We start from the raw sequence: 12,090 nt of genomic DNA on the forward strand, positions 1-12,090 counted from the left end.
AAATCAGTCATTCACTGCCAACCAAATTATCGCTGAAAACTTTATAAAAGGGAGAGAGAGACAGAGAGAGGAGACTCCTGTCATTACGTCTCCACGGCAGCAGTGTTGTAGTGAGGACAAATCCCGCATTGGAAATATTAATTAATTACTAGCCGCTTTAATTAGTAGCCAGAGAGCAAGGGAGCTGGAGAAATTTTCCCTATTTTAATTCACATTATTATTGATTATTAATTTATTATTCCTCCTAATTACCGTTTTCATTTCTTCTTTATAGCAAAAGCGCGACATGTTTGCGAGTTCCGATGCCGCCGAGCGTCGCCTCCTCTCCTCCTCAATGGGTTCTTTTCCTTCTCCACTGTGATCACTGGACGCCTCTCTCTCTCTCTCTCTCGCCGGCGGTTTCTCGAGTGATTGGAGGTACTTCATATCTTTCTCTGTGTTTTTGTTTTCTTTACTTTTGGTTCTAGTCTTCCGTCGGTGGTTTTTTTTTTCTTTTTTTCTGATTTTTTTTGGATTCTTGGAGTTGGATCGAGGTGTCCTTGATGGATTTTGAGGGAGGGTAGTGTTTTGTTGCAGCCAGATTAGAGTGGTAATGCAAATGATGGTTTGTTTAGAAGAAAAATTGCATCTTTTTGTTGTGTTTGTGGTTTTTTTTTCTAGATTTTTGGGTGAATGTTTGAGGTTGAATTGCTGAGATCTGATGGAGGTAAGGACCATTCTGATCAGAATTTATGGTTTTATATGATTGGGGTAAGATCCGAGATGGTAAATTCTCAACTTGGGTTCTGTCGTTGCTCTCTTTGCCCTCTTTTATTCTCTGTCCGTAATTAAGGTGTGGAGATATGGGAAGATCTACTTGTCTCCTTGGGGATTTATTGTATCGATTCACTGTCGTTTAGGCTTCGTTCCTGGGTGCCATTTCATCCACATTTTCGAACTTGTTGAGGTACGAGGTTGGCAGGAGAGAGATCTTCCTCCGTTTCAGGGTCTTGGGTCATTGGATTTCTGCTGCTGCTGCTGCTGCTGCTTGGTTCTGTTAGCTGAGCAAATGGGTCCATTTTCTTGGCTGCGGTGCATTAATTTCTATTTTTTTTCTTTCAAAATTTTCTTTTTGTTGGACAGTTACTGTTAGCTATAATTTTAGTTTACAATGTCTTCACCTGTTTGCTCAGTTGTAAGGTGGAACCATCTTTCATAAATCAGTCAATGTGTAGGGAAGTTGGAAGATGATGCTTTTGCCTATTTATATGAGAATTAACAGGTATTCTTCAATATGCTATTCTCTGATAGGTAATAGAGCTCCCAGGATCGGCAAGTTAAAAATAGGCAACAGATTGATTTTTCTTCTTCTGCTTCTACTCTCTCTCTCTCTCTCTCTCTCTTTCTCTTTCTCTTTCTCTCTCTGTCTCAGTCAGTTGCAAGTGAACTCGAGTAAAAGAGATAAAGGAGAAGTTAGGAGCATAGAGAAGCTAGACATTTAACATTTCCTAAAATTTTAGGATGCTACAAATCATGTTGTATAAATATTACTTAATCATGTGTTAATAAATAATTTAAATGTTTCTCCTTGACCTACTAAATAACTAATACCCAAACCCTTGCCAGCAGGCTTCCTGATCTAAGTTTGCTGCTCAAGGCATGTCATAGAGTACCTAAAATCCCCCATTAATACGACTAACATATATAATATCGTTTATTCTTCCTTTGGTTTTCAAAATACGAATTGGGGGTTCTGGTCATGTGTCATTATCTTTTCTTTCAGCCTCCATTTCATCCTCATTTCAATCCTTCTGAAATCTGTACTTATTTTCTGATTTTCATTTCTTTTCAGTTAGATATTAGATGCTCCAACTCCTGGGACTTAAAACATCACTAATAACAGTTACCTACACCTGCATGGGCATCCAGTTTTGATATGGAGAAACAGAAAGGTCCATCCTATTGTATTGTTACTTCTTTTAGAGATATAGTTTTGGTTAATACTAAAGCAAGATATGTGAAGATCATGGATTCTTTATTTACCATTTTCTTGTGCTAATATTCATAGATTCCTGCTGTCGCTTGTTTTGTCGGAGAGCTTATCAGTTGTTAAAAGCATTGCTCTCAGCAGAACTTAGTTTCAAAGTAGCTTTATCTACTTCATCAAATGACTTCAGATGCTGTCGTATAACCCCTTTGAAATGATTTTCTTTAGACTTTCTGTTGACATGTCTTTTTATATTTTGAGTTAATTTTGCATTAATGGTGTTTGTGATGGTTAAGTATTGAATTGCATTTTTCTTTTTGATTAGCATGTTTTATCAAGGTCAGAAGATCAATCCCTTGCATAGTGCATTTGTTCTTTTACTAATGTTAAGTGTGTTGTTGTGTTGCTTTCTCATTAATGATTATCTTCTCTTCATTTTTCACCATGTTGCATGCTCATTGCCTTTTGCGTGTACTCTTCTCCAGCTATATTACTTCTTTTGCACATTTGAGCTCAGTCAATAGGTTAGCTATCATAAGCTATTCTGAACAAGTTATCTTAAAATTCAAAGTAGTTTTTCCTTTGGCGCTGCTAAATTTTTACCATTAGGTCTTTAACCATCAGTATTACGTATTGTTTATTCCTATTTTTTTTGTATTACTGTCAGGTTTTCATCTTTCATAGCACTGGACTCCACAAATTTATGCTTTTAGACTAATGAATAGCACTTATCTCTTAGATACCAAGTCATTAGGCACATAGGTTTCTATTCATCTTCCTTCTTAGGTGAATTTGGTTGCACTACAAATCATTGTATGGTGATATTTTTTGGTTCTACTTATATTAAATCTTTTGAGAAATTACATATTTTTGGAAGTACAAGTTATGTGTTTATTGATAAGGTGTTTGACTGTGCAATGAAAATCCAATAAAGCACCAGACATCAATAAAAATTTCATGTCTTTATCTCCTTATAATCTTGAGTATTTCTATTTTTGAATCTTATCTTTTTAACAAGAAAACAACTCCTGGTAAATCTGAACTCTCAAAACTAAAACTTTAAATTCAGGAGAAACAGCATTATCATTTTGAAATTTAAAACCTCCAAAAAAGGGCCCTGGTGTGATGCATTGTAAGGTTTATTGGAGAAGTCATTATGTCAATGTCCTGTGTGAACAAGGTAGTATCAGTTTGCCTACAATTGTCTGTTCTTGCATATTTTTACAAGGAAGAAACATCTCGAGGGACTATTACATTTTTATTGTTTGGAAGTCTGTACAATAAGGTACTAATAAAAGTCCATAAAACAACTGAGCTAGATGTATATGCAGCAATAAGCTTCTTCACAACTTCTAGAAGAGACTAGAGGAGGTTGTATTTTCTCTTTTTTTTATTTGTCACTTATTGATGCAACTATAAGTAATCATTCAAAGTTTGCAATGTGAACATAAGATAATAACCAAACCTTATCCCAACAATCTGGTCACCTTTATGAATCCTCATTTGCCAATCATTCCTATAAAGGGATGCCTCTGATGTTATTGTAGGATTTTCCAAATCCTTTTTCGCAACTTCCTTCATGTTACCTCAGGTCTTCTTCTTCTGTTTCTAAAGTTTAAGGAATTAAAGGGTTGAGCACATCCAAAACTGTGAAAAAATTAAGACAACATCTTTGTGTTCACAAAATGTTGTATGCTTATTATCTGTTTACTGGCTGACGAATTGCACTTGCATCTGCTTTCTTTATTCCATGTTCTATTCATCAAATGGAGAAAACAGTGATTTCTGGTTATCAAAATCCAAGTTGAGGAACATCACAGGGCTGTCTTGTAAGAAACCTTGTTGGTATTCAAGTGTTTTAGACACATTAGTGAAGTCTTATTCACATGAATCCTAACTTCTTCCCTTTGCTATAATGAATTTGTCATGCCGAGAGAAGAATTTAAAAAATGTAAACTTTAATTTATTCAAGAGCCGTAAATGATTAGTTTCCGATACCTCTCGGAAGTGCTTAATAATTGGAACAAACACTTAAATGCTACCTAACTCAAGTTGTAATTCATCTGAAATCCCACATTTGAAATCCTATTTCACTTACCTAAATGCTAAAACAGCTTAAAAATTGAACACCCACCTTTTAAGGGCTATATAGTTCATAAATTTGTTGTATCCAGAGAAAAACAATTCGACCATTTATATATCACCTGAATTAAGATTCTAGCTCAGATCCCAACTAATTTGAATAAATGTTGTAAGGTACTATTTTTGCTTTTATGATTCTTTTAGATTAAATCTGCTTTTAAAATTCTATTACATTACTAATTCCTTAGTCTTTCCAATTCCCAAGATATCATCAATCATCCTTAACCGAAGAAAAAAGATATCATGCATGCTAGGTAGAGCCGTAACGACTCATGTATAGGAAGGACTTTACATCAAAATTACTCCAAGCATCGAAGTATTTGAATGGAATGTGCTGGTATTGACAGTTCAATACCTTGAAATTTGTGTTGAAGGTATCAAACAAGAGGAGCTCATCCATGAGGATGTTTTTTCATTTCTTGACTGTGGTTATCGATTTAAGAGCCTTAACAAGCTAGTAGCACAGAATTTAAGTGTTTTCAATTTATATCATATACTTCTACAGGCCTAAAATTTTATAAATGAAGTTCTATCCAAGGTAGTATCTTTTTTCCCTTTTGTGGTGGTTATTGTATAGCTATCCTCTGCCTTTGGCAGCTAATATTTATGATAGTGAGCCAAAAGCAAGGTTTTCCATACCGGTATTGGTGGCCGTTACGGTCGGTCGGTAATACGGTACGGTACAGTTCCGCACCGTACTGAATCGAGGTGAACTACCGAAGGAACCTGGAGCCAAACTAGGAGAAGAAAAAGAGAGAAATCGAGAGAGAGAGAGGGAGGGAAGGAGCCGACGGGGCTGTCGGACGGCCTTCAGCTAGCTGCCATGGCTGTCGGAGGGCGCAGTCCAGGCCGCGGGCATGAAATGGGGGCAACGCCCCCTGTTTCACGATTTTTTTTAAAAAAATCGGATTTTAAATGAAGCCGGCTGATTTTTTTTTTTTTAAATCTTGAAGTCGGTAACTGGATTGCCGACTTCATAAGTTTAAAATTAAAAAAAAAATATAAATAGGCCGTCGCTGTTTGGAAAAAGAAGAACAGGATGGAGCTGCAGAGGGGCTCGCTCGCTCGACCACCCTCAGGTCGTCGGTATCAGCTTGTCAGCCACCGGGGACCCCGTGATGGAAGCACCATTCATCCGGTACGTCGCCCCCCCTCCGTCGAGATCTCTCTCTCTCTTTCTCGCTCTTTCAAGTGCCCTATCGGGCGATAATGCGACGGCCGTAGTGGGCCACTGCCAACCTCTGACTGCTCCAGCCTCCCTCCCTCTCCTCCTCCTCTCTCTCTCTTTCTCACTTTTCCTCTCTTTCTCTCCCGGCATCGTCGGTATACCGTTTGAACTGGCCAAATTGTGTCGGTTCTCCGTCGGTTCGGTACGGTACGGGGTGTATCGGCCGGTCTGGCACAGTATGGAAAATCCTGGCCAAAAGTAATCGCTGCCTATGCATCTTTGGTGTAAGGATTCTTGTTTGCAGTATGAGTATTCAAAAACTTCACTATATATTTAAGTTCCATCAAGTCAAGGAACAAGGAAATCCCTTGTCCATCTGACTTGTTTTGGCATATCTATCTGTGAAACCATTTGTGCAGTTTTCTCTTATATGATTTTTGTAATAAAATCTAGGTTGACAGATTAATACATGGTCATAATACATGGTTAATGCATAATATTTTCTTACATATCAAAGCCATCATTATACAAATGCTTAATAATTTTGTATGTGTTCACCAAAAAGTACTAAAAAATTTTAGAAACATTATGGCACAGGTACATGCATTGTAATAATAAGATTAAGAAAAAAATAGTCAAAAATTATAAATGTTACATTAGAAATTTCAGAAAGCTAACCTGATTCTCTTGTGATTCATCAGTTCAGTACATCTATGGGGCAAGATGTAGCCTTGGAATGTGAAAACCATTTGCAAACGGAATCAAGGCTAAAAATTGTTGGTCCCTCACGTTGCAGTACAAAAGTAGAGGAAAGAGATACCAAAGGACAGCCCACGAGCAGATATTATCACTTGAAGAGTCTGGATGGTGACTTCAAGGAATCGAGCCTCAGCTGTACTCCAAGCCTCCATTGCAAAAGCATGCCTTCCAGGTGTCTTGGAGTAGATGTGAATGATAACGGAGTGCTAAAGAGGGGTTCTGTATATCAGAGCTCCAAAGAGGTAACGAGAATTAGGAAGCTAAGAGAGGGAAGAAGAAAAGTAGAATTGGCCAATGATGATGATGATGCTTTCCTGTCCTTTGAGATTGTTGATTCATTGCCTGAGCCTATGTCAAAAGAAGCAGTTGTGCCTCTGCAGCAAAACCAATCACCTCTTGTTCTTTTAAATGCTGAGCCAGCATTACCATGTGTTGACACAAGTCACTCAGTTACAAGTACATCGATGGAGTTCCTAGATCTTTCCTTCCGTGATCTTCCTGAAGAGCCCTTGAATCCTCAAACTTCATGCTCAAGTTTTGTTGCAGAAGAAAATAGTTCAGCAGATAATCTCTTGGAGATCTGTCTGCACACTGAGGATGCCAATCATCTTTATACTGATGCAGCTCCTAAGCTGTTGCAAACAGGTTCATTTGGAGAACTAAGATCTAAATGTAATCGGATGCTTGGTCCGGAAAATAATGGAAACATCATTAATGAGAAAGAGATGATTAAATCCCTCCCAAAGTCCTTATCAGCAAAGGCGGGAAATTTTAGCTCATCTTGTCAGTCTGTTAATGCCAGCCCAAAAAATCGGTTTAGCCCATTCAAGCGAATGTTGGATCCGATCATGAAATCCAAGTCTATGCGAAACCCATCAGTCATGGAAACAGAAAATGCTGAAGGCACAGCTAACAATCTTGCAGGAATCACGAGGAATGGATTATCTGCAAATCGTTGTTGAATGATTTCTCAAAGGTGAATCAAAAAATAGAGTATGATGGGCAGTTGAGTGGTAAAGACCAAGTTCTGACCACTGTTTCTTCACCTGCTCACCTACATGGCATTCTTAAATTGGAGACTAAGAATGGCACACCATCATTTGAGTTCTCTATAAAAGATCCAGAAAATGTTCTTTCTGCAAAGACATGGAGAACAGATAATGCATTTAACTGGGTCTACACCTTCCATAGTTGTAAAAGAAAGATCAATAATACTGGGAAGGGTACTAAAGACAGGCACGGACAGTCATCTCCAGTGATTGGACAGATGCAGGTCTCTTGTTATCTGTGCTCGGAAGTGAGAGAAAATGGATTGTTGGATAACTCTGCTGTAACACAATTCATTCTATATGATGTTGCCCAGGCAAGAAGGAGCTTTTCTGTTGAAGAAAGATCTCAGTGCTCTTCAGATTCCATTCGACCTCGCACAAACATTATTTCTGAAAGCTCAATAGCAGATGGCCCTCTAGAGAGAAGTAATTCATTGGAGCGCCAACTTCATGTAAGACATGCTTTTAGTAGTTGTGACTCAGATGCCTCGACTTCTTACCCTTGGTCACCAGCAGATCTGCTTCCACACCTGGAAATTGCTGCTATTGTAATTCAAATTCCTTTTAATAAGAAGGAGACCTCAAAAGATATGAAAACAGAGGAGGTCGGTTCCCATGAAAATTCTAATTTATCAAGTGTTACTAGAGTTGATCAAGATAGGGAGACAATGGCCGGTAGCCTGGATCCTGGAATTATGAAGGTGGTTATCCCAAGTGGGACACATGGGTTGTCAAGTACTGATGAAGGTGGTCCATCATCATTATTAGATAGATGGAGATTTGGTGGAGGCTGTGATTGTGGTGGCTGGGACATGGCCTGCCCAATTGCTGTTTTTGGTAATACCAGTGCTGATGATTGGGCAGATTATTCAACAATGGAAAGTCAAAAGCCCATGGTTCTATTTGCCGAGGTATTTTTATCTGTAAATTTATGTGGTTGTATATCTGATCTTTGATGAAATATGATAGATTTGTGACATTATTTTATTGTTATTAACTTTGAACAGGTAGGAAACAAGTCTAAATTATAGTGGTGTCTTTTCGATATCCTTGGACATTTTTTGCTTAATCATAACATGCACGTCATTTCAACTAGTTATTATGTGGGGGAGAATAATTGTTCTACAAGTTTTAAGATGTAAGATTTTGAATTAGCAGAAGATCCATCTACTAGCCTTGAGATATGGAGTGTGAAATATTTGGTCCTGGAAAACCATTTGATGGGTCAGATCTGAAATTTAGGCTACTAGTATATGGTAGCTTAAATTAATAAGAGGTACCTGTTGAGAACATTGTTCATTTATCGGTGTATAACATATTATTGAGGCAAAGTATAGGCTATTCGTGTCAGTGCATGACCCATGTCGATAAATCTTCTAGTCATTAGATCTATGGTTCTGATGCTGGCTTGAAGTAGATAGCTTGATTATAAATTTTCTATAGTTTGACAGGCCATGCCATCAAGATCCTTTAGACATGAACAATGAGTTTCAGACTTCACAAATTTCATGTTTCTCACATTTCTCCCCAATAATGTACCAAAAAGGCATATCATAGTTTATTTGTTTTCATTGGTAAAAGGAGCATTCACTAGATAATTGTTTGCTTGTGTCATGCAAGAAGCATTGGGCTGGGGGGTTCTAAACCAAATGTGGCATGTATCTAAATAATTCTTCTTATATGAGACTGCAATTATTCTGTTGATGCATGAAGTAACTCTCTTGGTTGTTGTCTCATTATTGCATTATCTCAGCCTCACGTGTTCTACATATTCCTTTCTTTAACAGGGAAGCAAAGAAAAGTTACCTGCATTATCTATGATGGCTGATGGGAAAGGACAGTATTCAGTTGATTTTCATGCACGGTTATCTACATTACAGGCATTCTCTGTCTGCATTGCCTTATTACATGTTTCAGAAGCCTCTTTAGCTGTTGGTCACGAGAAGAGCAAGCAGAGGCTATATTCTGATTCACTGAAGTTACTACTTGAGGAAGAAGTGAGACACTTAATCGAAGCAGTTGCAGTAGAAGAGAAAAGGAAAGCAAAGAAGAAAGTAGAACAAATCCCTCCATCTTTCTTCCTTGACCCACCTTTTTCTCCAATGGGCCGAGTCTAGATTGAGAATGTCATATGGCATTTGAACTAGATGCCTTGAAGGTCCAATCAAGCACTGCTTGTTTTCTCAAAAGTCAAGCACTTCATTGTTCATTACAATTTCAACTTGCTAGAAAGTGCTACCAATTCAGGCTTGGGGAATCCTTGGGTCAGTTACTGGACTTAAGGTGGGGTTAATAGTATTCCATTCGTTGTAACCGTTATTCATCATAATGTTGTGTGCCCACTAGTGTTCATCTTATTTATTTACAAGTGATGCCAGGAAATATCTTCTATTGTCGATAAGAAACAGGTTTTAACCTCTCTAGTTTGAATGTAGTGACAGATGCAAAGAGAGAGAAAGTAGATTGAATTTAGTTTCAGAACATATCCATCAACAGTAACATGTAACATAGTTTTCAGAAACCCATATTCCTTCCCCCAAAAAGTGTCCCATTTTCTGATGATATGTTTCAGTACCAGGTCAAAAAACTCCAATTTCTTATTTCCTTTTGTTCAGGTGACTTGAGTGAAGCAATGGCAATGTTGGTTGGAAATAATATTTGTGCATTGCCAAATTTTAAAGGAGGTAAAATTGCTCCACAACCATTTCTTTTTCTGGGATCCTTGTTCCTCTATTGCAGAGCCAGGGAATATAATTTCTTATGCAAGTAATGCAGTAAGTTCTACCTCACTGTGCTCAGGATAAATCTTTGTACACACCAAGGAAGGAGGGTCGATCATTCATCTCAGGTCAAGAGCTCTTCTAGAAGCCAGTCTCTACACCTTTTTAAGGATGTATTTCACCACCATCTGTGGAAAGGCCTGCAATGGAGTCTGCTAAGAACCTTTTGGTGCAGAATATGTATTGTTAAAGCCTGTAAGCGCCATAACTTAGGTATCATGTTTTGTGGTCACAAGGATTTCTTATCTTAATACATATCTTCAGCACAAACGTATGTGTTCAGCTCAAGTAAACTACATCCAGCAATACCTTTTGCTTTCTTTTCCTCCATCATGCTTCTGATCTTCATTACTTCATCCCAACGGTATTGGCCTGCATAAATACTCAATAGAAGCTTGTAAAATCCTGCAATTGTCCTTTCTAATCCCACCAAGCGATCCCCAAATATCTTCCCCTTCTCCGGGTGCCCACAAATTTTACATGATCAAAGCCCTCACCTCACTGCACTGAGTGCGTTCTGGTTCCATCAACACATACTGCCCATCCAATAGGATCCACATGTCCTGTAAACCCCAGACTGTGTTACCCCTTCACTAAAGAAATGACAATGGCTGCGAGAAGCTAATAACAGAAGAAAACAGATATCGTCGGAGAAATACCTCTCTTCAACATTCCAAGGAAAGCCATTAGCGTTTCCTTCCCATATCCAATGCATACCAAGGCCATTAGTCATGGAACTCCATGAATTAACATTCCATTCAGATATTTCACTGAAGACACAACAAGCAGAACTCAGTTCTCCACATTTTGAGTGCATGTATATTGCAAGGCCCTTTGCAGAAATATCCGGACAAAAGCCAAGCTTTATAATAAAGCCATGGACAGTCCTCCCCACATGAAGTGGTGATAAATGAGTGCACACTTGAAACAAGAGCAACATTGTAGGAATGCTGGGCTTAAGCACCAGTTCAGGTTTTCATATTTTAGGATAGCTGGTGATTATTGCATTCGAGCTCCCCACATTTTTGTCCAAAATCTCATTTTTAGAGCCGCTCTGCAGTATCCAATGCTCCACATTTTGCGTACTTTTTATCCATGATTGCAGCTACTACAAAGCTCTAATGCTGCTTCGGTATAACCATTTGCCCCATAACAAGAAATCATCAAATTCCACGTGAAAGCTCGAGCAGAGGCTAAAGAACCAAGTCTTTAGTACGTATATTTCTATAAAAGAATTCATGACAAAGGGGTCGTGTTCAAAGCCACATTTTACGATGTGTGAATAATTGACACGCCTTCAGCTTCATGTCTGAATGCTGATCGGCTGACGCAGGCCTGGAGCATGTAAAGTGGATGTGAAACGGTCAGGCTTTGCATGGGAAACACGAAGATGTTGGTCGATACGGCGTGCTTTATCGAAGAATCTAATGTTAGCCAAGTGATGGTTCTTGTGATCCAGGGATGCTTTCAATGTTGGATTTGAATGAGTTGGATAAGTGGATGCAGCCGTTCCACGGGACGTGCATGGGAAAGAGCTTGGAATCAAAGGTTCGATGGGGATGCGGCCCTGCTGCATGCCTTCGATCTCTTGCTGTTCCTCCATTTTCTGGGGTATCTGCTGCTCCGCCGCCGGGGCTGCGGACCGGGCGAAAAGGAGGAGACGGAGAACAAGATTCAAACAATCCTAACCACTTCTTAGCCCACCTAGAATTTTAATCTTTTCTATTTTGTTATTATTTTTTTAGATATTAAATTACGTTCTTCAATTTAATATCCAAAAGTTGAATTTTTAGAATTTCAAAATTTTTAATAGGAAAAAGTAGGCACGAGTGTATTCCAATAAAAAAGCACTATCATGGTCATATAAAAATTTTGGCGCAAATATATTCATAGTAGAAAATAGTACATAAAATTTAAATTTAAGAAATAAAAGAAGAAATATGTAATTTAGTAATTAAAAATTCTAATGGAATATAAATTATAATGTAATATCTCAAAATTAATTACTATAAAAGAAAATATTAAAATCTATTCAAAGTCCAATAATAAGAAAACATAATTTAATAATTGGAAAATGTCATTTAATATCCAATTTTTTTTTTTTTCAAAAACTTGAATGATCTTCAATCAAATGCTCTACCACTGAGCTGCGGACCCGCTTTATGTCTAAAGTACAAAGTTATCATTTAAGAGCGGCAGATGTTAGGTGATGGATAAACTGTCAAT

At 38.0% G+C, this 12,090-nt stretch overlaps 1 protein-coding gene and 1 pseudogene across 1 annotated transcript; one reads left to right on the forward strand and one right to left on the reverse strand.

The window, feature by feature from the left end:
- Positions 1–5,114: 5,114 nt before the first annotated feature.
- Positions 5,115–9,686, forward strand: LOC105042884 (uncharacterized). The gene is given in 4 exon segments (XM_073256412.1): positions 5,115–5,246; positions 5,978–6,980; positions 6,983–7,995; positions 8,872–9,686. Coding segments are annotated over 4 exon segments (2,445 nt in total). The 5' UTR covers positions 5,115–5,147; the 3' UTR covers positions 9,202–9,686.
- A 286-nt stretch (positions 9,687–9,972) lies between these two features.
- On the reverse strand, positions 9,973–11,390 carry LOC140857480 (pentatricopeptide repeat-containing protein CRR2, chloroplastic-like; annotated as a pseudogene).
- Between the last annotated feature and the right edge of the window lie 700 nt (positions 11,391–12,090).

The sequence above is a fragment of the Elaeis guineensis genome, chromosome 4, assembly GCF_000442705.2.
Source record: "Elaeis guineensis isolate ETL-2024a chromosome 4, EG11, whole genome shotgun sequence".
Taxonomy (NCBI): Eukaryota; Viridiplantae; Streptophyta; class Magnoliopsida; order Arecales; family Arecaceae; genus Elaeis; species Elaeis guineensis.